General features: G+C 44.1%; 1 protein-coding gene across 1 annotated transcript in view; it reads right to left on the bottom strand.

The window, feature by feature from the left end:
• The window catches only part of CNST (consortin, connexin sorting protein), an 80,646-nt gene that overhangs the window by 28,646 nt on the left and 25,783 nt on the right, over positions 1–26,217 (bottom strand). Inside the window, exons 2-3 of the mRNA XM_080651089.1 lie at positions 20,588–21,016; positions 7,166–7,371 (exon numbers count right to left, since the gene is read on the bottom strand). Of these exons, the coding sequence (XP_080507215.1) occupies positions 7,166–7,371; positions 20,588–20,966 (585 nt within the window). The 5' untranslated portion in view covers positions 20,967–21,016. The remainder of the gene's footprint in view (positions 1–7,165; positions 7,372–20,587; positions 21,017–26,217) is intronic.

Here is a 26,217-nt window from a genome sequence, read left to right as displayed (position 1 = left end):
ATTTCATGTCTCAAATATGACAATAATATCGACAACTCTATGAGCAGAGTTGCTGCAGGACTGCGAATGCGTAGTTAGCACAATGCCTAGCACATGCCAGCAAGTGCTTAGGGTGGTGTTTGAATGTGAGTCTGAACCTGGAGTGCAAGAGGCAGAGCATCACGTGAAGAGGGAAGCTGAAGGACACTTGGGGAGGGTAAACGTTTTAAGGTGTCCTGGTTCCAGGCCTCCACCTGCCAGGAACAAGGAGGGACCTGGGAAGGTGTACCTTTGGGGCACAGCCTCACAGAGGGGCTGCAAGGGTCCCAGGGAGGCACTTCCTGCCGAGTCCGATGCTTTTCAGTGAAAGCTCACTGGACAGAGACCACAGCACTGGGTGTCCTTCCTCTCCCTTCCAGGCTCAGACTTCAGCCGCCCAGTAAAGCTAACTTGCAGTCATGTTAACTGAGTCGGTGTATGAAACATTACTCACACCCAAGAACGAGAATTTTTAAATGAGTCTTTAAGAGTTCCCAGAGTTAAAAGTAATATCTAAAGTAACTGCAGTCATATTTCCAATGACCTTTAGGAATATGCCACATAATATAACTTTAAAAATAATCATCGTCCCCAAGTTAGCTCTCCCTCTTTAATCCCCAACTTATACTAATGGTACATACCGTTCCTCCAAACTGTACCTCCTAGCGTTGCCTCTGACTTCTCTCTCACGCCTTTTTGCTATCTGCACAAGCCCTAGTGATTCTTCCTTAGAAGATTTCAAAGTCATCCCTCTGTTTCCACTGTCACTACCTTAACGCAGAGGCTCTTCTCACCTTATGCTTAAATTACAAATGTTACCTCTTAGTTCTTATTTTTATCGAAATTATGACTGTACATGGTTCAAGGAGCCAATAGCTCTCGCAGGTGTGTTCAGAAAGCCCCACCCCCCTTCTTGCTCTATACTCCTTTCTTCCTTCAGGAGCAAGCATTTAGAGTTCTTTTACCTGTGTGTTTTTTTTTTTTAAACTTCTATGTCTCTAAACATTATGCTTAATTTGCTGTCTCATGATTTTTCAGTTTTAGTGGAAGGCGAATATTGACTCTTGATTCTCCTCTATCTCAATCCCACAAATACATAAACTTTTTTTCTCATACATATTCAGCAACCCATATTGTTATATTGTAGCAATGGATAGACAAATACTTAATGCTTACCTTATTATGGGCCAAACTATTATTATTTTTCCTTTCCTAAACACTTTTCCTGGAGCTACTTTTTATTTTTTATTTTATTTTTTTATTTTTATTTTTATTTTTTTTAAATAAATCTTTATTCAGATTATTACAATTATTTCTCCTTTTTCCCCCCATAGCTCCCCTCCACCCATTTCCCACCCCACCTTCTGCCCTTACCTCCCCCCCCACTGTCCTTACCCATAGGTGTATGATTTTTGTCCAGTCTCTTCATGAACCCCCCATACCCCTTTCCCCCTGAGAATTATCAGTCCACTCCCTTTCTATGCCCCTGATTCTATTATATTCACCAGATTATTCTGTCCCTCAGGTTTTTAATTCACTTGATTTTTAGGTTCACTTGTTGATAGATATGTATTTGTTGTTCATAATTTTTCTCTTTACTTTTTTCTTCTTCCTCTTCTTTAAGAATACCTTTCAGCATTTCATATAATACTGGTTTGGTGGTGATGAACTCCTTTAGCTTTTTCTTGTCTGTGAAACTCTTTATCTGCCCTTCAATTCTGAATGATAGCTTTGCTGGGTAGAGTAATCTTGGTTGTAGGTTCTTGCTATTCATCACATTGAAAATTTCTTGCCACTCCCGTCTGGCCTGCATAGTTTCTGTTGAAAAGTCAGCTGACAGTCGTATGGGTGCTCCCTTGTAGGTAACTAACTGTTTTTCTCTTGCTGCTTTTAATATTCTCTCTTTGTCTTTTGCTCTTGGCATTTTAATTATGATGTGTCTTGGTGTGGTCCTCTTTGGATTCCTTTTGTTTGGGGTTCTGTGGGCTTCCTGGACTTGTAAGTCTATTTCTTTCACCAGGTGGGGGAAGTTTTCGGTCATTATTTCTTCAAATAGGTTTTCAGTATCTTGCTCTCTCTCTTCTTCTGGCACCCCCATAATTCTGATGTTGGTACGCTTGAAGTTGTCCCAGAGTCTTCTTACATTATCTTCAACTTTTTGGATTTTTTTTTTTGCTTTTTGCTTTTTCGGTTGAGTGTTTTTTGCTTCTTTGTAATTCAATTCTTTGACTTGATTTTTGTGTTCCTCTTGTCTGTTTTTGGGTCTCTGTATAATATTTTTTATTTCAGTCAGTGTATGTTTAATTTCTAGTTGGTCCTTTTTCATATCCTTGAGGGTCTTGCTAAATTTCTCGGCCTTTTCTAGGATATTCTTGAAAAGCCTTATAACCGTGGTTTTGAATTCTATATCCAGTTGTTTGTTTTCCTCGATTTCTTTCGTTTGTGATCTGATTCTTTGACGCCGCATTTTCATTGCTTCCCTGAGTTGGTAAGGTAGATTTGTGTGCTAAGTTTCCAATATGGCCCAGTGGGTCTGCCTCCCCAGTTAACCTGAGGTGGACACTCTTGGTGCACCCCTTTGTGGACTGTGTGTACAGCCTTGTTGTAATTAAGTCTTGATTGTTGTTGGTATCACTGGGAAGAATTGACCTCCAGGCCAGTTGGCTGTAAGGATCAGCTGTGTCTATGCTGGGAGAAGTTCGGTGCTGGAGACAGCCTTATAGGATTAGACTTGCCAAATTGCAATAGCCTCTGTGCTCAGCTTGGATGGGGTGGAGTCTCAGTCTTGGCTTCCTGTCAGCCTTGCCCTTGCGCGCACGTGCGTGCCTTCAGACCTCTGCCTTCCCGTCTCCCGAGTCTCCGCCCGAGAGTCCAGACTCCCCCCGTAAGAGCGTGGGTCCCCAGGGGCTCGCCCAGAACTGGGGTTCAGTGCAGTCAGAACTGGGGTTCAGTGCGGTTGGGGGCTTCCTTCCCCCTTCCACCAGAGAAAGTCAGCCAGGCTTTCAGCTGCCCTTCCTCTCTGCGCGCACAAAGACCCTTTGCCGTACCTCCAATTCTCTGTGAGCTTTTCTCTTTCCTTCTAGTTGTAGAATTTTCACTCAGCCAGCTTTCCTGTGGTTCTGGATGGTGTCCGTTCTGTCTTTTAGTTGTAGTTTTGAAATTGTTGTGCGAGGCAGCAGTTTAGGTGTTTACCTATGCCGCCATCTTGGTTTCTCCCTCCCTGGAGCTACTTTTTAAAATACATATATATATTTTATTAATTTTTTACTGAGAGAAAGGGAGAGGGATAGAGAGTCAGAAACATCGATGAGAGAGAAACACCCATCAGCTGCCTCCTGCACACCCCCTACTGGGAATGTGCCTGCAACCAAGGTACATGCCCTTGACCGGAATCGAACCTGGAACCTTTGAGTCCGCAGGCCGATGCTCTATCCACTGAGCCAAACCGGTTATGGCTTCTGGAGCTACTTTTTTCTTTTCCTTTCCTTTTTTCTGGGCATAGTTTTCCATGTATTTCTCACATGAATAACTCCAAATACTCTACTAAGAGCCTAAATCTTCTCAGTATATTCAGACACATCAAGCATTCTGAAATAGGAAAATGGGATAAAAGTCTCTCTTCAGATTCTGCTGATCTGCTCCACACAGGACTGACTAATTACCCTCTCCTTGGTGGATAGCTGTCATCTTAGAGTCTCTGTTCACTGGAGATTCCCTCCACCTCTCTCCTGGGAAGGAGTGAATGAGGAGGAGAGTTGTAGGGATGAAGGTCGAAGAGGAACGAGCCTGATCCTGTAGGGTCGTGTGGGCCATGGTAAGAATTCGGGCTTCTTCTCTAAATGAGAAGCGAGGACTGGAGGGCTTAGAGCAGAGGGGTAACATGGTCTGACTTACATTTCACCTGGGTCACAGTGACTGCTGTACGAGGGGAAAAAACGAAACGGAAGAGTGGAAGCAGAGAGGTCTCCACGGGGAGGCGTGCACTGCAAGAATCCAGGTGAGATTCGACAGTGTCTTGTGCTGAGATGTAGCGATGAGGGAGGCAAGAGGAGCTCAGATTGTGGACATTTTTGAAGCAGATCTGCAGGACTTGCCGACCGGGTTTGGATGTGGGGAAAAGTGCTTCCATGGAAAATATGTGGGGGGAGAGGGCAACAATGTGGTAAAATGTCAACAACTGGTGAGTCCAGGCGAAAGGCACAGGGCGAGGCGCTGGGCAAGACTGAAATGAGTAACGTCACCTCGTCTCGCCCTGATTTGTGTCTCCCTTGGGAGGGAGGAGGACTTTCTGTCCTCTGGGGCTGCGGGCCGTCAGCTGCTTCTGCTGCCCTGATGGCTCAGCTGCTGCATCTTCAGCATGGCTTTGCTGATCCCAGCCGTCATTTCTAACAGCAATCTTGGAATTTGTGACAGCGAGAATAGAGTGATGCTTAATGTTTATTTGACTTTTACTGTGTTCCAAGCACTGTATTAAGTGCTTCTACATGCATTATCTCACTTGCTCTACAACTTCCCAGAAGAAACTAAAGCCACTTAGCATGTCAGAGGCAGAGCCAAAGCCCATCCTTCCAACGCGCACTGTACGCGCCCAGCTCTTTGCCAGGAGAGAAGAGGCTGAGACACTGAAGAAGCGTAACCTGCAGGGTTCAGCACTGGTATGATCCTGGGGAACGAGGGCACAGTTTTCCTTTGAGATATTAAAAACTAAATTATCTTCAGGTGTGATCATGATCATTACCATCTTCCTGTCGAAAATGTGATTTTCTACTAGATCTGCTTTCAGCTGTAGGATCGCCTGCCAATTGATAAGTGCATTTTTCTCTCCTTTAATGTAACAGCACCCCAGTGACATAAACTTCTTGAAAGGATCTGACTACATTTGTTATTTCCACCTACTCCAGATGCCCTTTCCCCTCTTTTTTATTGAAACTCTACAGAAGAGTTCAAAGAATAGGAAAATCAACAGCCATATACCTTTTACCTAGATTTGCTGATTGTTGACATTTTGCCAAATTTGCTTTCTCTCGTACGTATTTTTTTTCTAATGGAAAAATCTTGAGTAAGTTGCTGGCATTATTCAAGGCCATTCCTAAATATATCACTCCTAAACACTTGCACGTGTATTTCCCAAGAACTAGGACACTCTCTTCCCTAACCTACAATTATATTGTCAACCTCAAGAAATTAGATGTAATTAAACAATGTAACTTAATAAATAGCCCAGATTCAAATTTCACCCAAGTTGTTACAAAAACAGATGCAATGAATGGAATAAACCCATTCCAGCTCCAGAATGATAAGAAACTTGCTTTGTAAAGGAGCCTGCTTTCCCATTTGTAAACAGATGATGCTAATAGTTACCTCTATGGTTGTTTGGAGGATGAAGTGACAGTAAGTGTGACTACCCTTTGCAAAGTCTCTACTGTACCAATAGAAGGAAGGCTGAAGGCTGAGAAAGCTGCCTTGGTGTTGGCGCTGCTCAACTAGGGCAAGCTAGAAGGTTTCAAACATGATTTTATGGATTTTTAGAGAGGAAGGGAGAGTGATAGATAGAACATCAATGAGAGAGGAACATCATTGATCGGCTGCCTCCCGTATGCCCCCTACTGGAGACCGTGCCCACAATCCGACCTTGTGCCCTGATGGGGAATCGAACCTGTGACCTCAATTCCTGGGTTGACACTCAACCGCTGAGCCCCACTGGACAGGCAAGTTAGAAGGTTTTAGAGGTCAAAAAGCAGCACCCATTTTCTCACAGGCATTCAAGTCCACAAAGGAGGCAATATACATTTATAAGAATACTAGTGGCCCAGTGCATGAAATTCGTGCACACTGAAAGGGAAGAGACCCAGACCCGGCCGGCCCCACCCCTGTCAAGCCCCACTGGCAGGGGACACAGCATCACATCCCCGGCTGGCGCCGGGAGGGGACACAGTGTCAAGTCCCCACCCACCCGCGTGCGCCTCACCATGCACGCAGCCCCGCCCACCCCGCCTGCTGCGCATGCAGCCTCCTGCTGATTGGTCATTACAGAATGAGGGTGTCATGACCATTAGCATATTAGCTCTTTATTATATAGGATACATTTTCCTGCCTTGGGACAAAAGCTATTTTATATTTTACTTTTTAAAAATTAAAAAAATTACTACTCATTGCGAAAGTTAAAATGCAACAGAAGTAAATGAAGAAAAAGGCCAAGCTTTTTCCATTCCCCTATACCAGTTATTTTCATTTTAAGGGAAAATAAAACATAGCTCATAAATAGGTTTTGTTTTCTGAATTAGCTCTTGTGTAAGAAAGAAAGCTCCCTCATCGCTGTCCTAAAGGCCTCCCGATCTCCGGGCTCTCCATCTCCTACCTTACTCTCCTGGTCATCAGAAGAGTTATATTTAAAATTCAAATTTATCCTGGCACTCCCATAATTAAACACCCCCAGTCCCTAAAGCCTCAATGCCACCAGCTACCCATTTCATTTCCCATCTCTTTTCATGTTAATCTCCAGCGATATACCCCACTGTGACCTCTCTCCCTGTACCACCTCACTTTGTTCCCCCAGTAAGTGCCTACATCAGGCATGTCAAACTCGCAGCCCGCGGACCACACGCCTCGTTTATTTGGCCTGTGTTAGCCTTTGGGTTTGACATGCTTGGCATACATACCCTGCAAGTTCCTAATACCTACGGGACAAAATTCACCACGCACTTTAGGCTTGCTGAACCTTAAACATCTGTCTACTCCAACACTGAATTCAGACTCCCACAATTATTTACCCACAAGCGGCTTCTCCTCTCCCACAGGGGCTCTCTTAAGGCTACACCTGGTAGTAACCTTGTTTCCCCAGTCTCTGGCATTGCTTCCGGCACCTATCTGGTGCTCACTAAGTGCTCGCTACATGGACTCTAACTTGCAAACAGCTTCTTCCCTAAATAAAAGAAGCTAGCAGTTATCGGAACTATTGATTGAATATCCATGTCCATTGAGTGGCCACTGTTCAGTAATATTCAAATTTCCCACCACCCACGTGCCCAGGTCCCTTCTGGTGGGCTCACCAAGGACAGGTGGGGTGGAATCAACTACAGGGCTGGATTCAGGTCGTTACTAACATTGGCCCCAGAATTTTAGGGAGACGAAGGGTTTAGTGCAGTACCTGATGAAGGCAAAGGGGAAGTGCTCTCGAGTCCAACTGCTCCACTTCACCTCGGATCAGTGAGAACAGAGACTGCAAGGCTAGTGTCGGGGCTTCTGGTTGGTCGTCAGCGTTTCCTTCGGCTGACTCTTCCTCACCAACAGCACGTGTGGCTGCACTTAGCACGTCTTCTTGCATTAAAGGTGCGGCATCTCCTGAGCAAAGTCCTTGAAGAAGTAAATAAAGTACCTATGTTAGGGTAAGTAATTTTTAACTTTTAAAAAGTGAAATATAAAATAGCTTATGGTGAAACACCTTAAAACAATGATGCCTGCTAACGATACAATTTTCAAATAAAACTAAATACGTGAAAACCCTCAGAAAACACAGTTACTGGCCTGATTAAGATTGTGCTGACATTTGACTGCTTCTATCAGCACACACATCATTTTTGCAGAATTATAATCAAAAGTATAAATAAAAATAGATCTAAATAGAAGTATAAAGGTTTATGCAGGTTGAAACCTGACCAAAACTTGATTCTCCCAAAGAAAAAAATGGAATAACTGTGTGTAATTTGAAGTCCTAGCTGGCCCAAAATAAAACAGAACTGAACAGGAAGATAAATGTGTTTATCATATGAAATTGCTGGCTAAAGGGTTAAGCTTTCCTCTTCAAACTCTGGCCTGATAACTTTGGAACTACTTCTGGATCCCAGAAGAGCAGTAGCAATTCAGATGCCAGAGCTAATGGCCACAGAAACATTTTTCCTAGTAAAAAGAAGTTAAGTAATACAAACTTCTAAAAATAAAAACATCACCAATAAATTAAATGCTTGGCCCACAGCTCCTGAAATGATGCACAAAATTTTAAAAATTTAATCATTATACATTATAATGTCAACCTTCACTAAATTCCCAGTATCAGTTACAATTTTCATATTCAAACTGAGAAACTATCTGACTGTCCAGACCTTCAGCTGGTCTGCCTCATACAGGATCGTTCCCAGCAATTTAGTGTGTTCACCCCGACTGAGGATACAAGCCCCAGCCTTCTAGATTGTGTCCAGAACCCTGTCTTCTACTGCCTTCTATTTTTGTGTTGTTGTTAATCTTCACCGGAGGATATTTTTCCACTGATTTTTAGAGAGAGGAAGTGAGAGGGAGAGACACAGAGAGAGAGAAAAAAATGGATGTGAGAGAGACATATCGGTTGGTTGCCTCCCGCATGTGCCCCGACCAGGGCCAGGGATTGAGCCTGCAACCAAGATCCATGCCCTTGACCGGAATCGAACCTGGGAACCTTCAGTCCACAGGCCGAGGCTCTATCCACTGAGCCAAATCGGCTAGGGTTTCTACTGCTTTCTAAATAAACCCACGGTTGTGACCAGACCGATCAATTCTTCATCTCCCTAATAAAGCACTTAGAGCACTTAGAGATTCCATCAGTTGGAACATTTTCCTCTCATCCACGCCTACTTATGTTCTCCCCTAACAAAATCGATGCATTGCCCTATAACAGGAGTCTGAAGTAAACTGATTTCCTTCGGAGTCCTCTCTCTGGCCCTACATGACACTGGGCTGCATTACAGTAACCGGTGGACGGCCTCGTCTCCCTTGGGTCACTGCTCCGGCAGCACGGGATTAGTTATGTACCACATTATCCCCCTTGTATCCAGCAGTGGCTCGGCACCAAAATTCCAAACACAAAATTACCTGTAGTGATTTCTTATATTGTTGTAACTTCTCTTTTATAAATTTATGTCACTTGGCTTCTGGAAGTCCAGGTGCAGTGATGGCCTGCCATTTTGCAGGGACAGTATTCATGAAAACATGAGTGATTCTTCTGCTTGCTAATTTTTAAACCACAATGGTTGTTACAAGAAGCTTTCCACAGAAAACTACAAAGATGTTAAGAGAACTACTGTTTTATTTCCCTCTTCCCTTGCCATACAACTACGTCTAAAATATTTAATCTCACATAGACTGCAATAAGGCTAGCCTGCTATATTCTACACTTCTCTTAAGTTCTTCCCATAGTTATCAATACTACTTCATGTTTCTTCTTTGAAAAAATGTTGAAATTTTATAATACTCATATTTAGTAACATAGAGTTAAAGACTATTACTAAAGAAAGATAGGCTTTTCCAAGTTTTTAAAAAAGGAACAGTGAACAACATAAAGTGATGAACAAAAACAGATCCAGAGACAGAGAAACATCTATCAGAATGTCAAACTTCAGAAAAGGTAGGGAAGGGTGGGGGTAAGGGGGAGAGATCAACCAAAGGACTTATATGCATGCAAATAAGCCTAATCAATGGACATAGACAACGAGGGGGGGGTAAGGGCATGAATGGGGGGGTTGGGGAGGAATGGGGGAATAAGGACACATATGTAATACCATTATCAATAAAGAAATTAAAAAAAAAAGGAACAGAATTTATTAGTACTTTATCTAAAGGAGGTAAAAAAAGGGTTCTGAATAATGAAAATGAATGATCTCAGTTATTTAGACAGTATCCTATATAATAAAAGCCTAGGTGGCATCATGCCCTCACGTGACGCCCTCGCACAACGTCATCACAAGATGGCCACAACAAGATGGCCGCCATCATAAGGTGGCCGCCATCACAAGGTGGCCACCACAAAATTGCTGACAAGGGAGGGCAGTTGGGGGCAAACAGGCCAGCAGGGGAGGGCAGTTGTAGGTGATTAGCCCGGCAGGGGAGGGCAGTTGGGGGCAATTGGGCCGGCAGGGGAGGGCAGTTGGGGACCAGGCCGGCAGGGGAGGGCAGTTGGGGGCGAGATCAGGCCAGCAGGGGAGGGCAGTTGGTTGGAGGCTATCAGGGGAGGGCGAAATCAGGCCGGCAGGGGAGGGCATTTGGGGGCGATCAGGCTGTCAGGGGAGCAGTTAGGGTGTGATCAGGCTGGCAGGCAGAAACGATTAGGGGCAATAAGGCAGGCAGGTGAGTGGTTATGAGCCAGCAGTCCTGGATTATGAGAGGGATGTCCGACTGCCGGTTTAGGTCTGATCCCACAGGGCAGTCTGACATCCCCCAAGGAGTCCCAGATTGGATAGGGTTACAGGCTGGGCTGAGGGGCACCCCCTCTTGTGCACAAATTTTGTGCACCGGGCCTTTAGTCTCTCTATATAAAAGCCTAAATGTCCATCTGACTGTCCGACCGGTACCTATGATGTTCACTGACCACCAGGGGGCAGACGCTCAACACAGGAGCTGCCATGACGCGCATTGGCCATTTAAAAAGAAACATCACCGCAGACCTGGTGCTGACAAACCAATACTCGGCTTCCCTCAAGTGGGACACAGGCCCCACCACCACCCTGGAGCGACACCCCACCAAATCGTAGCCAACGCTGCCAAGACCCCATGACACAAAATGCGGCCCATGCCCAGCCCAGCCCGGAAACAGTCACTGTGGACGCCAGGTAATGACATCATGTTAGCAACGCTCGGCTTCCTCTCCCTAGTGACTTACCTCCTTGGAGTTTCTTCAGGCCAGGAACAGGACTTACTTTATAGCCAGGTGCAAAGATTTTACACTTTAACCAAATGTCTGTGAAGCATTTTCCCATGCCTCATCTCATTTGATCCTCACAGAAGTCCTGGAATAGGTAGATAGGAGACTTGGTGGAATCCTATTTTTTTTTTTTTTCATTAGCCATAAAACGAAGATTTAGAAAGCTTAGAAACTTGACCCGACTGAAAAGAAGTAAGAAATGGTGGACCTTGAAAATGACTTCAGGTTTTCTCACTGAGCAGAATATAGTCAAACACTGCTGCAGTTCAATATTTTACCCTTTGTTCTCCCTGCGTGATCTACAATAATAATCTGCTTCATGTTGATATTTACTGCTGTGTTGCAGACAATTACCTGAAAGAGAAGTTGGGGTGCTTCACTGGGCTGGAAAAAGTTTAGCTAAATCAGAAAGCAGGTCTAATTAAGCAAGTTTATTCTATATCTATAAAAGGCTAAGTTGATTCGTGCATGTGCGATACATATAAAGCTCTCGCTGGCGCCAATCGCACGTGTGTGTTTCGATCTGTTATTGTCAATCGTGAATTTGGTTGACGTTTCTATTATAGAGAAAGGGCAAATAGTGGTATTAAAATATTTCTTCTAATTACTTTCAATGTGCACAAATCTGTGCTCTGAACCCTAGTAGATTCATAATGGTCATGATTCCTGCTAAATCTATTTTGTCTGTAAGTTATTTTAATATTTACTGTTGCACATAAGTACAATTTATAAACAAGCAATGTATCAGTAAATGAAATTATGTAGTGCCCGGCTGGAGTGGCTCAATGGTTTGAACCAGGAGGTCACAGTTTGATTCCCGGTCAGGGCACATGCCTGGGTTGTGGGCTCCATCCCCAGTAGGGGGGTGTGCAGGAGGCAGCCGATCCATGATTCTCTCTCATCATTGATGTTTATATCTCTCTCTCCCTCTCCCTTCCTCTCTGAAATCAATAAAAATATAAAATTATGTACCAACAAAAGAAATTTTAAGAGGAATAACCGACAGAAATCTAAGGATTCCAAGAGCAACAGAGGCTAATGTGAACAATTAGAAAGAATATAAGACTTAAATCATTAAGTATAGGGAGGGGATGAAAAATATGAGCTAAGCTCAGATGGGTCATTCCAGATGGGTTAACAGGTCAGGGAAACTTGCAAGACTCAGACCACAGAAGAATTACCTATGAGGGCTTGACGATCATGAGCGTAAGAGATGACTTAAATAAAATCACCCTATCTCTTGAGATAACATTCCTTGCTGGTACAGAGCAGGGTAGATCAAACAGCACTGGAATTGGAGCGAGAGACTTCAGTCTGTCACTATTTTCTAAGTGACCTTGGAGTAGACCTTTTATTCTCTACTAGTGTCCCGGTGCACAGATTCACACACACTGAAAGGGAATTAATTAGAAGAAATATTTTAATATCGTTATTTACGTCTTGCTAATGAAAAGAAAATAGGATTCTACCGAGTCTCCTATCTACCTACTCCAGGACTTCTGTGAGGATCAAATGAGATGAGGCATGGGAAAGCTTCACAGACATTTGGTTAAAGTGTGAAATGTTTGCACCTGGCTATAAAGCAAGTCAGGTTCCTGGGCTGAAGAAACTCCAAGGATGCTAGTTGCTAGGGAGAGGAAGCTGGGTGTTGCTAAGTGATGTTATTAACAGCGCTCACAGTGACTGTTTCCGGGCTGGGCTGGGCTGGGGGCCACATTTTGCACCATGGGGTCTTGGCAGTGTTGGCTGCAATTTGGTGGGGTGTCGCTCTGGGGTGGTGGCGGGGCCTGTGTCCCACTTGGGGAAAGCCCAGTATTGGCTTGTCGGCACCAGGTCTGTGGTGCTGTTTATTTTTAAGTGGCCAGTGTGTATCACAGCAGCTCCTTGGTTGAGCATCTGCCCCCTGGTGGTCAGTGCACGTCATAGCTACTAGTCGGATGGTCAGACAGACACTTAGGCTTTTATATATATAAACAGTATAGTTTCCTATTCTTTAAGATAAAGGGATTGCCTAGATGTGCTCTCAGGTCCCTCCTAGATCTGAGCATCTCAAACACTCAAAATCTCCATAGTGATTCCGGTATTTAAGAAATGTAGACAGATGACCCCCATGGCCCCAACCTCCAGGAGAGTTCTGACAGTCTGGCTCCTGGCCTTACTCTGGGCCAGACCAAGCCCTGCAGCATCCAGGCCAGTGATCATGGCCCCATGCTCGAAGCTCACTCCAGCTCCAGGCTGAACCTCATGGACCAATTCATCAGGCCCATCCCAGTGGTCCCCAAAACCTAGTTGGCCATCAAGGACCCAGGATCCAGGCTCTCCCACACAGACCCAAGTCCCAATGTAGGATCAGGCACTGGGCCTGCCCCGACAGACCTAGGCGCCAGGCTGGCCACTGTGGACCAAAGCACCAAGCCTGCCCACCTACGGACCCAGGCACCAGACTTGCCACCAACGGCCCACCCGGAATCTCTGGGCAGGCTGACTGGTGAAAGGCTTTCCCTGCTGAAGCCATTCTGTAAACACTGCTTCTTTAAATGTACAGACACCAGTGCAAGGCCACAAATTAAGGCTGTGGAGAAGATTAAACATGATATTCCATAGAAAACAGGCATCACAGAGGCCGGTATACAGAAAGTGCCCAATTAATGCGCAGGAACTTCTGTTTTAAAACTCAGTAAGCTATAATCAACTTAGCTCTCTGTGTCCTTATCACTGAGTTTGAAACTCTTACCAATTTTTTATGATGATTTTTCAAAACACAACGTAAAAGTTAACCATTTCAATCATTTTGAAGTGTACAATTCAGTGACGTTAACTACACTCACGATGTTGTGCCGTCCTCACCACTATCCATTTCCAGGCTCTTTCTCACTCCAAACAGAAACTCTGTACCCACTGAGCACTCACTCCCATTCCTCTCCTCTTCCAGTGCGATGTTACGTTACTGCATTGACTCAGCAACTCCATTACATACACAGAACAGGTATATCTCTAGGTATACACACAAACAGATACACGTATGCCAATATTCACAGCAGCACTATTCACATTTAGCCAAAAGGTGGAAACAACCTGAATATCCATCAACAGATGACTGGGCATACAGAAGGTGGCATGTTCATACAATGGAATGCATGCTGCAACACGGATGGTCCTGAAGGCATTACGCTAAGTGAAAAAGCCAGTCACCAAAGGACGCGTCTCATATGCTTCCACTTACATGAAAGATCTAGAACAGGCACATTCACAGAGACGGAAAATAGAACAGAGGTTACTGGGTGCAAGGGGCAGAAGGATGGGGATTGCTTAATGCTGACAGAGTCTGTTTAGGGTGATAAAAATTCAGGAAATAGATGGTGGTGATGGTTATATAACATGTAATTAATACCACTGAACTGGACACTTAAACTGGCAAATTTATGTATATATTTTACTGAAATAAAAAACAGAACAAAATGCCTTTCTGTCTGTGATTTCAGGTTATGATTCCTTGAGCCATGGCATCCTGAATCCCTCAGTCTCTCTTCCTCGCTCATGCGGATGCACAGCTTGCCCATACTTTTGGAGGAGGGAGCAGAAATAAATGTTGATACATGGTTCATGCAGTTCCTCTGCGGCTTACTCCTCTGTCCCCCACATGTCACCACCTAAGCTCCTACTTAGTCTCATGAAAATAGAGGAGTGCTCACCATTTAAGTATCTGCAATCCGTGGCTAAATGCATTTAAGTGGTTAAAAGGAAATATTCCCTCCTTTCCCTGAACTAGTATTATGAGTGAGATAAATCTGAAAATTAGCCAACTTCCTTGGGACCTGACTTGGGGTCAAAGGGCATCTTATGTAATCATAATCACCACTGCTCCACGTGGCACCTGTGGCACGCTATCCTCCTGTGCCCTCGGGCGGTGGCCTCAGCCTTCAGCGCAGCAGCATAGGCCTGTGGTTGGAGCGCCGGCTGCAGGCAAACGGCCCTGTGACCTAAGGAAAGTGACCTGACTGCTCTCAACCTGGCTCCTCATAAATTAATGGCTGAGCATTAGGCTTTGTCATACACACGGCACGCCTGCCTGTAAGCCGGCCTTAGTATGAAGGACTCTGCCTCCAGCCTCACTGTCTTGAACTCAAAGACCATTATTCATTGTCTCCTCTCACATGAAAGGCTCACTTAGCTGGGACACACTAAGTCTGAGAATCCTATACTCAGTATTTAGATTGTGTAAATACACAGTGCATCTGAGAAAGTACTTCTAGAATATGCTCCAGGCTCTTTTCAATTCATATTAAAGGCACAATTAGTACATATTAATATTGCTGGGATTTAGACTCTAAATTTTATAAAATACTAGTGGCCCAGTGTACTAAATTTATGCAGTCGGGGCAGGGGGGTGTTCCCCAGCCTGGCCTGCACCCTGTCACAGTGCAGGAGCCCCGGGATCCATTGCCCCAAAGAGGTAGGCCCCGCCCACCCATCTGGGGCTCCTCGATGGATTGCCCCAAGAGGTTGGCTGAAGCGGGAGGAGGCCTGCGGACAGAGGGGCAGAGGGGCCTTTCCATGCGCCTGCGGACCCCCAGCACAGGCACCCGGAGGCCTCTCTGCCGCGGCCCCACCCCTGTCCCCGACGCTGCAAGTCCCCGCCCACCCGCACCTGCTGCACATGCAGCCTGCTGATCAGGTCTATGATACTCAAGTATCAAAGTTTCAAATGCAACTAATACATTGTTTCCCATTAGATGGTCACGAACAGCTTTGCTAATATCAAAATGGCTACATTTTTTCCCCCAGTTCATTCCAAGCACACTGAATTCATCAGCTATCACATGAAAAATATTCCTTGGTTCTCCAGCATAAATAAATAGAATTCTCAAATTTTATGTGACTTTATATAAATTTTATGATCTTCTTGTAAGTCTGAAAATATAAAAATTTGTTTCTCTAACAAATATAAAGGCACATATTTAAGGCCAGATAAAAGGTTCTATGGTCAAAGCAAGCTATATAAAAAGCAAATGTGTCTTGAAGATCCATGCCAGGAGGCATGATGAGGAAGGTACTGAACATATGTTTTTAGGAACACACATAGGGGAGAGAGGGGCAGGGATAGGTGAATCTAGAAAGAGAGTGTTACTAAGATCCCAGAAGAAACTTACTGACAAAAGCGGTGAGATGGATTTAGAGCAGGGGTGGGCAAACTTTTTGACTCGAGGGCCACAATGGGTTCTTAAACTGGACCGGAGGGCCAGAACAAAAGCATGGATGGAGTGTTTGTGTGAACTAATATAAATTCAAAGTAAAGGAGCGGAGGGGAGAGCAAGAGACCCCTCCGCTCTTTCGGCTCCGCGGGCCGGATAGAACAGCCGAACGGGCCGGATCCGGCCTGCGGGCCGTAGTTTGCCCACGGCTGGGTTAGAGTCAAATTAAACAAATGTCTGAATTTTGCTGAATGCTGCTCCTACTCATGCCCCTTAAAACTCCCCGGGTGACACAGACAAAGACAACTGCCAGTTAGGAGCACCTGTTTCACGCTGGGGACTGTTCAGATACTTCACATTCAGGATTGCTCTAAGGACAAGACAGGATCAGCCCTGCCGCAGATAAGGAAGGAGGCTCAGGGAACGGAGGTACTGCTTTTCTGGGGTCACATAGCAACAGGCAGAGCCAACATTCAAAACCAAAGTCTTTGTTCTCACGACACAGCCGGACTGCAGGACACAGACCATTCCCAAGAGTTGTTTTCCCAGCTCCCGGGCCTCTCTGTCACCCCCCAGCGGCCATGCTGTGAAGGCCTCCGGTGGAACCGGTCTGGGCACTGAAGGGTGGCCAAGTCCGTCTGGAGGGTCTTTCTCAATGTGCATCTGCTGCGTACTCTGGCTTCCTGCCAGATGCTGAACTGTTTTGTCAAATGTTTAGAAACTATGGTGACCGACTGAGTAAATAACTGAAGTTGTTATGGCAACCATCAGAAACTTAATCTAAACTTGTATCTCACCACTATTCAAAATTTATGCCCCAGTTGTTCACAGGGGAAAATGGGGAGTTTCTTTTTTGGGGGAATAAAATGTTCTAGAATTAGGTGGTTGTACACCTTTGTGAATGTACTGAAACCACTTTATAAAAAGGTGAATTTATGGCATGTGAATTACATCTAAGTAAAAACAACTCTGGCTATAATAAAAAGAGTCAGATATTACTAAGTCCTGGAGAAATGTGGAGGAACTATAACCCTCATATATTGCTGGCGAGAGCGTGAAATGGTGTAGCCACTTTAGGAAATAGTTTGACAGATCCTCAAAAAAGTTAAACAGTTACTTTATGATCCAGTAATTCCACTCCTATGCACATAAAACCCTTCAAAAGGAACACACATGTCCACACAAAAACCTGTATGCAAATGTTCACAGGAGCATTATTCATAACAGCTAAAAAGTAGAAACAGCCCGAATACCCAGCAGCTGACACACCGGTAAGGAAATGTGAGATACCCATGCAATGGAGGATTATCTGACCTCAGGAGGAACAAAGTACTGACACATGCTACAACATGGGTGAATCCCGAAGATATTGTGCCAAGTGAAAGAAGCCAGTCATAGAGGACCATCCATTGTATGGTTCCATTTATGTGAAATGTCCAGAACAGGCAAGTCTATGGAGAAAGAAAGTGTGTGAGTGGTTGCCTAGAGCTGGGACAGCTAGGGGGAACGGGAGAGCAACTCTAATAGGCATGGGGTTTCTGTGGGCAATGAAAATGTTCTAAAACTGACTGTGGTAATGGTTGCACAGCTATTGAATATGCTAAACGTCATGGACTTTTAGCATTTTAAGTGGGAATTGTATCTCAATAAGGCTGTTAAATATTTATAGGCTCATTTCCATTAATTGTTGGAATATTATTTAGCTAAAACGATGCCAGCGAAACTTGTTGTAACGCAGCCTGTAACCCTGCTTAGTTGACTAATCAAGGGGATTAAATTCTCTTAAGGAAAAAATAAGCCCGCGCCATAATGACAACTGGACTTAGATGAGGCCAAGTTCAAGGTCTTAGCAGGTTTATGGAAATGCTGCCTCCAAGAAATCGATAAATAATCATGTATCGTAATACTATTGCTCTATTTTTTTAACAGTACTAGCTTTGGGGTGCATAAAAAAGTACTATCAGTTAAGCTAGGTAAGGGAGCATAGGAGTGAATTTACCTGAATGTATGTTTTTAAAAAAGTACTGAAAGAGCACTTGCCGACAAGCAGCTTATTCCTGGTTTGGGACTGAAAGTCGAGTTTTAGATATCATTTTACATTTCAGACACTATTCTGTTATTAGGAAAATGCTCATCTGTAAAATCCTGAAACTGTGCTTGTTTGGGATGCTGACATTTCCCGGTGAAGAGGAGAGTGCAGAGCCCGCGCCCAGCATGAGTGTCTGCAGTGTTAGTTCCGCCAGAGGAGGCTTATGGAGAGGCAAGGCGGGAGGCACACGTAGGGGTCTTGGGCAGGACTCCAGCTAAAGCTGCGGGACCGGGACCGGGACCGGGACCGTGTGGTGGAGACGGGGAAGAACAGGCTACCGAGAGAGTCGTAGGGACAAACAGTCACGGAGACTGTGACTGGACACGGACTGAGAGGACGGGCTTCAGGGACCTCAAGGTAAAGAGGAAAGCGCCAGGTGGTCCCAACGCGTCCCATCTTAGGCCCCTTCTGAGTTAGAAAGGGATAATTCTACCCTCAGAAATACCTTTTCATTCAGTTTAAGATTCTTTTGCCCACCTAGACTTACCTTCTTTTAACAAAACTACAAATGAAAATGTACTCTCTACATGTAAAATCTCTACAGATATGCCAGAGGTAAATCACCAAACTTTAACCGAGTGTAGACATACTATTTCTATTCAGAAATCTACTCACTGCTCAGAAAGGCATTTTGTAGATACACGTATATGAACATCATCATTATACAAATGAGAAAACTGAAGTGCAGAATAACTAGGTCTCACCAAGTGACCCAGAACCAGAAGTAAGATCTGAATTTAGGTTTTACAACTCTTAATTCGGTTTCTTACACTCTTACACTCATTTATATTAGATACAAAAAATAGGCTTAAAATAATCTGTATAAAGACTATACCCAGGTTTTATAAACACATTATTTCAAGTGCATTAGGGGGTAGTAATTCTACACATATCTTCTCACTAGTAGTAAGTACTAAACAACTTCATACAATCCCACCTAGGAAAACTGGGATAAGGCCATGGGAGGGAGGGAGGAATACCGTAAAAGGAGCCATAATCATGACACTAGATCTCAGTTCTTAAAAATATCCCCAGATTGGATTAGAGAGGCACAGTCAAGCTTCCCTTGAATTATGAAGAATAAAACAATTTATACATAAATAGTACTGTATATATCATAGCTAATATAGGTCTTTTAAGAAAATGCTTTCCTACTGCTTGTAAAAATTATTTTAATTTGCTTTAAGTCTACTAAGGAAAAGCAAAGACAAAGGGATCAATTAACTGGAAAGTCAAATTATGAGCTGCATTAAAAAGTTATCAAGTTACCTTCTAGGATAAATACAGATTGATCTGTAGAAATTGGAAAATGTCATTTTTTACTCCAAATGAAAAACAGACTATGGACAGAGAGATGGCAAATCAGCCAAAGACGCAGAAGAGAGCAGCAGGTGAGAGGAGGCGTGCACTTCGCGCACCAGAGCCGGGCGCAGGAGTTGGGTGGCGCTGACCACGGGGTCCCAGTGTGGGATGCGCCGGATCCTCCGGCCGCACTGCCGATGGAAAATAGCCAGAAGCTGCCTTTTCCCAGGGCTGCCCTGCCATTCCAGCAAAACAGTCTGTACTTCCACCAAACCACATTCTCAGTACGTTATGCTCTGAATTACTTTGTAACCAAAGTGATTACAGATAATTAAAGCTTGATGTCTTATTCAACATTATATGTTAACTAGAGGCCCAGTGCACAAAATTCGTGCACAGGGGCAGGGGGAGGGGGTCCCTCAGCCCGGCCTCGCCAATATGAGACATCCCTCTCGCAATCCGGGACTGCTGGTTCCTAACTGCTCGCCTGCCTGCCTGCCTGCCTGATCGTCTCTAACTGCCTCTGCCTGCAGGCCTGATTGCCACTAACTGCCTCTGCTTACCAGCCTGGTCGCCCCCTAACTGCTCTCCCCTGCCAGCCTGATTGCCCCTAACCACCTCTGCCTCAGCCCCCACCATCGTGGCTTCATCCGGAAGATGTCCGGTCTAATTAGCATATTACCCTTTTACTAGTATAGATGTATAAATTCATCCACTGAGTGAGATGGGAAGATTTTATAAAGAGGGTAAGACTATACAAGCACATAAACTCACAGGTTAGAGATCAAAGCCATAGTGATGACAGAAGGAAATTTGTGAGGCTAATTTTAGTAATAAATGGTCAAATGGTCTAATTTATAAAGGAAGAGGACTCTATATTCAGGGCATCTCCTCCCGGCCCCCCAAATGTATACACACTTTAACATTTTTAGATCAATTGATGTTTCTTGCTTTTCAGATTTAACCCACTGGGATTAATTATTCCAAGTGTGTATACAGTTTTTGGGGATACCCTGTATTTAAAGGATCTAGTGTGAAACCATGTATAAAGAATGCCAATTTCAGCACATTTATTGTAGAACACACAGGGAGTAGCCATTAAGAAACGGTGAAATAAATGATGGTACACGCACACAGTGGGACGCTGCAGAGACACGGCATACGCCTGGCATACCGCGCGGCTGGATCTGTTTGTGCGCCGGTGGAACTAGCTCCGGACTCTACCGGGAGAAGGAAAACGAGATGCAGGACCGGTACACAGTGTGGGCGGGAAGAAGAGGTATTTCCAGGGAGCAGTATAAAGAGTAATTAAGGAAATACCTGGTGGTATCTTCCTTGCTGGGCCTGTCTTGGTTCTGGAGCTTCTCCTTCCGGGTATTTTTCTGTCCTTTCCCAGGGAGTCCTGTCCATCTTCGGGGCCTTCCCAAGCAGTGCTTCCTGAGGTCTCACTTGTGGCCGCCTCACAGCTGGGTGTGCAGCCCGCGTTGTTGTTGAGGCTGTCCTGCTCGGTCGCTGCCGGTTTGCCCATGGCACCGTCACTGCTGGTCAGGCGGTCCTGCCCACAGCCGTCAAGCTGGTTCTCATTTTCGTCTGATGCAGAAGGCAGGCGTGACCCTACACTTTCCACGCTGCCACCAGGATGACACCCATCTTGTGGTTCTATCTGAAGTTTACCTGCAGGCAGCTCACTGTCATCCATTAGAGCATCTTTTGTGGAGTCATGTAAGTTTCATCAAAGTCCTTCCATGTCTGCAATGACAAAAAGAGAAAAGCTACTTTATTTTCTAAATTCTGGATCTACCAGTGAGCCTCATTTTCCTCTTCTCTGGGGCTGCTTGACCGAAACAGGGAGGAGGAGGAAATGCCTGGCGCTCATTCCCGCCCCCTCGCAGCCCCACCCCAGCCCCCCTCGCCCTGTTCTCCTTTGGACACAGTGGTTCTCAACCCCGGCTGGTGTTTATTACAAATACACACGCGAGTCAAAGTCTATCGTAAATCTATCAAAGCAGAGTCTCTGTGGACCGAGCCCAGAGATGGTGTATTTTTAGTTCTCTAGGACAGTGGTCGGCAAACTCATTAGCCAATAGAGCCAAATATCAACAGTACAACGATTGAAATTTCTTTTGAGAGCCACATTTTTTAAACTTAAACTTCTTCTAACGCCACTTCTTCAAAATAGACTTGCCCAGGCCGTGGTATTTTGTGGACGAGCCACACTCAAGGGGTCAAAGAGCCTCATGTGGTTTGCGAGCCGCAGTTTGCCGACCACTGCTCTAGGACATTCTAACATGCATCATGTTGGAACCATTGCCTCTACAAAAGAAATTGCTGGTTGAATGAGGTGTCGACTAAAATCGACCTCTCATGCTTAACTGGACACGTAACTGGACAAGTGAAAGTTAGGAGTGTAAGTCTTGGTCTTGGCCAAACACCAGCAATATTGCAAATGAAAACATTTCTATCTATTTTAAAATAAATTGAAAAGGTATGTGGGGAAAAATTCAGGTAGCATATGTTTATACTATTCTCATTACAGCTTTCACATTCTGAAAATAAGCCTTAGAAAATACCTTACAACAGTTAGCAAACTCTTTTTGTACAATTAAGAGGAATAAAAAAGAGAGCACCATGATTAACTCTAGCCTATCTAGTTTAAATTATCTGTTCCAAGGATCCTGCTCACATTTTGAAGATCTACAAAATGGATTACAAGCCCCTGATCAGTCATGTTTTATCCACTCTTATCAAAAGTACATTACATTTTAAGGGAAATGGTGTCAACCAAATTCAATTTTATTTCATGCCAAATATAATTTTGGGTTTGAATAAAATATAATATTTCAGTAATTCTGGAAAAAACACACACACCACCCTTCAATAATAGAACTTGTTAAATTCTTCTAATTAATAAACAGAAATGCTTATTAGCTTTTAGACATGTAAAGTACAATTCTTTAAAAACATGTAAAGGAAGTATAAACTATATCATCAACTCTACCCTAATTGTATCATATGCTTTCAACTGGAATACTTTGATTCAGACATAAAAGTACTGCTTGGCAAACGTGAAAATATCCCAATCTGGCTGGTATCATCTTCCTCAAAACATATACTGCTTATCTTCAACTGATAGGTATGTGATGTAAAAAGTAAGATGATTTGACTAGAATAACTTAGTGTAGAACGAAAAGAAATTCTAAATAGTGGGGGTTACTGTTAAATAGTTATAGAGGCTTTGCTCAGGGTGATGGAAAGACCTGGAAACAGAGAATGGTGATGGCTGCATGACAGTATATAATGGATGACACTGACTTGTAGACTTAGAAATTGTTAAGCCCTAACCGGTTTGGCTCAGTGGATAGAGCGTCGACCTGCGGATTGAAGGGTCCCAGGTTCGATTCTGGTCAAGGGCATGTACCTTGGTTGCGGGCACATCCCCAGTAGGGGGTGTGCAGGAGGCAGCTGATGGATGTTTCTCTCTCATCAATGTTTCTAACTCTCTCTTCCTCTCCCTTCCTCTCTGTAAAAAATCAATAAAATATATTTTAAAAAATTGCTAAGATGGCATGTTTTATGTTATTTACATTTTATCACGATAAAAATAGTGACATTTATATGGCATGTAGGACAAATGTCAGACCTTAAAACTGGTAATAGCCTCGATTCTTTTCTAATTTAAATAAGCAAGCCGTATTCTACATGTATTTGCCGGGGAAAAGTATAAAGGTTTTACTTTTACCTGCAAGTGACACGAAGTCACAGGCTAAGGGGGACAGTGGGGAGCAGAAACCTGCCTGGAGAGCCCCAAATAGTAACCATCATGTCGTGTCGAGTCACTTCCGGGCGTTAGAAACTGTGCCGGGGACTTCACGTGCCTTCCTTCCAATCCTCCGAACATGCCCATTACATGGGCCGTATTCATTCTGGGTTTTAGATGAAGACTCTGCGGTTCAGAGAGGCTAAAACCCCTTGCTTAAGATGGTGTTCCTGGAGAGAAGTGGAACTGGATCTGAAACCAGGACTTCCTGGTTTGACCCTTGTGTGCTGCAGCGTGATGGCTGACAGCAGTGGCAAGTGGCAGACTGAGGCTCAAATTCTGGCTCTGCCATTAACAACTGTGTGACCTCAGCTACCTAGCACCTCCAAGCTTCGCTTTCCTCATTAAGAGAGGAGAATTTCAATACCTGCCCGGCAGTGTCGTCTTTGAGGCTTACACAACAGGGCAGGTAGAGCGCTTAGCAGGCTGCTTGGCCCACAGTGAATGCTGAGTGAAAGTTGGCCATCATTACGTCCACAGACTCTCCAGGTTGGCATTCAACACTGGCAGGTCACTCACGCAGGCCTGCAGCCTCTGCCTCACGGCGGGTTCAGAAACAGCGCTTTCGCGACCTCCCAGGAACGATTAGGTTCTTGATGACGGACTAAGGCTACCAGCACCATTTGAGAATGCTGGGAAGCACTGCTTTGTGATGGGGTATCTGATTTCCTTCCCGGAATGCTTACGCATCTGATCTGCACATCCTGTTTGAGAAGATTCAGTACCGAGAAATTAGTGATTAAGGTTCTCGGTGGGTTTAAGATTACAGAGCATATTCACAGCTTCGCTGAGTGCCATGTGCTAGGCCCTGAGTGAAACTCTGCAGACCAGTGCTTGTATTCAAGCCTCCCGGTTACTTAGCAGCCATCCTTTTACCCCCATTATGCTAATGCAGAGACAAGAATCGTGTCTTGTCAAGAGTCATCCAGCTAGCAAGTTTAGGCGTGGAACTTGAACAAGTTCTGATCCTGAGGCCATACTCTTGTCATTATGCCCTATGGACAATGGGGAGAAATTCTGTAACTGAAAGAGCATCTCACTCCAGCTGAGGTATACCCCAATGAAGAATCTCCACCCTACAGCAGAGTACACATGTCTAATGACCAAGAAGTTCAAGTTCCTGGAAGTCTTCTCTTTCCCTGGAAAGTGCTGGATCCACACAACACACCATTTCCTACCTGGCCTCCCTTCTCCTGTTGAGAACTATTTAAAACTATATACAGGGTGTCCCCCCCAAATGCATACACACTATGTCTGCAGATTCTATTACATTTTGAAAATGAAAAGTATTTCAATAAACACTGCCTTTATAATTATTCAAAGTGTGTACATTTTTGGGGGACACCCTGATATACTATTTAAGTAACTATTACCAGTAACGTAGGTGTTCCTTCCTTTGGGCCTGAAGACATTTTGCCTATTATTTTGTAATGACAATTAGTTTAATTCTCAAAAGGTAACTTTATAAACTACTTTTTAATACCGACTCTTATGGTCTTTCCATGGCATGAATGTCTTATAATTATTCTTACAAGACACCTACCAGTTCTTCAAGTTCTGGCTGAAAAGTCACTCCAATCCGCTTACTCTGACCTCTCCATTCTGAAAGGCCCATACATAACATACCCTCTAGAGCAGCGGTCGCCAACCGGTGGTTCGCAGACCACCAGGGGTCCGCGAGATCCGAAAGGTTGGCAACCGCTGCTCTATAGCAGTCTGTACCACCACGTAGAGTTCTTCCCAAATACTGCCCGACACTGTATATTTCTATTACGTGTCCTACTAGATGTAAGCATCTGGATACCACAGCCCAGCCACGGGCAATTTTTATTCCTCACAATGTCTAGTCTTGGGCCTTGTTCCTACAGATACATAAAGGAGTAAGGGAACCGATTTTCTACCATTTCTCTCTTGAAAAGGAAAAAGTCAGGACAGGGATTCCCGTCCACTTCCTCTGAGAGGGAAAGAGACCTACCATACAATATTTGGCTTCTGTCTACATTGCTGACACACTTCAATTGGAATATTTTAATTAAACAGTAGGATAACTTTCTTAATCACTATAGTCCTACTGCTTTTGGAAACAGTTATGTTATTTTTGTCTCTTCTTTTCCTCTTTTCCTCTCCCTCAACGCTAGACCAACACTATTTTTATCAGCCTTTAAAAAAATATATAAAATACTATGAAAACACATGGAAAATGAAAAAGACGATAAAGTCACAGTGTTGATGTTTTTGCACCTGTATCTCACCATAAGAAAGCACTCAGGCAAGGGGAGATCTCCAGGAGAAAGAGACCCAGCTGACACACAGGGTTTAAAAGACGCTAGCACTGCACGGGACCCGGAGTCAGGCACGGGTGAAGCAGCATTCAAGGTACTTCGCCGTGTCTACACTGCATGTCTGTTCTATGAGGATCTCTATGTCGATAACCAATCCTCAGGAAAGAAGCAGCAACACGCAGTCACCGCACTGATTCCGGCCCATTTTGCCTTTTGAAAGCACGGCAGTGAGCGCGGCTCACGCTTCCAGCTCCTGCGGCAGAATCGCATTCCAAATACGCCCACTGCATACCGTTGTTTGACATGTGGACTCTGTACCGCTGAGGAATGTCAGGCAAACATGCTGAAGTGAGGTCTATAAAAACTTGAAAAACCACAACACTTCAAAGAAGCTTTAGATAAACAACACAATGTGCAGAAAGAAATCTACATTTTGTTAGAAACATAACCTCAACCGCAAGTTGATTGGACTTCATTTTTGAGATATCTGGTGAGAGTACAAACATCAGGTGTTACTAAAATTTAAAAAGGTAGGAATAGTTAAATATATACCATTACTCAATTACTTTATTAAAATGCTTTAAGGAGATATGTGTGGCATGTTTCTGTAATTCATAGAAATTAGGCCTAAATACTATATTTTTACTTTTGAAAGAAGCCAAAGTTCTTACGCATTAAGATGGGACCCCAAGATTAAATTTGATAATTTCTAGTCAAAACAAATAAATTTAGAGGAAGACAGTAACCAGATCAATTAGGTATTCCACTAAACCTAAATTCAAAAATTAAAAAAATATATATTTTTGTTGATTGCAGAGAGGAAGGGAGAGGGGGAAAGAGATAGAAGCATC

This window comes from Plecotus auritus (genome assembly GCF_963455305.1).
Source record: "Plecotus auritus genome assembly, chromosome: 14".
In the NCBI taxonomy this organism is placed as follows: domain Eukaryota; kingdom Metazoa; phylum Chordata; class Mammalia; order Chiroptera; family Vespertilionidae; genus Plecotus; species Plecotus auritus.
This window is presented reverse-complemented; position numbering and strand designations above follow the sequence as displayed.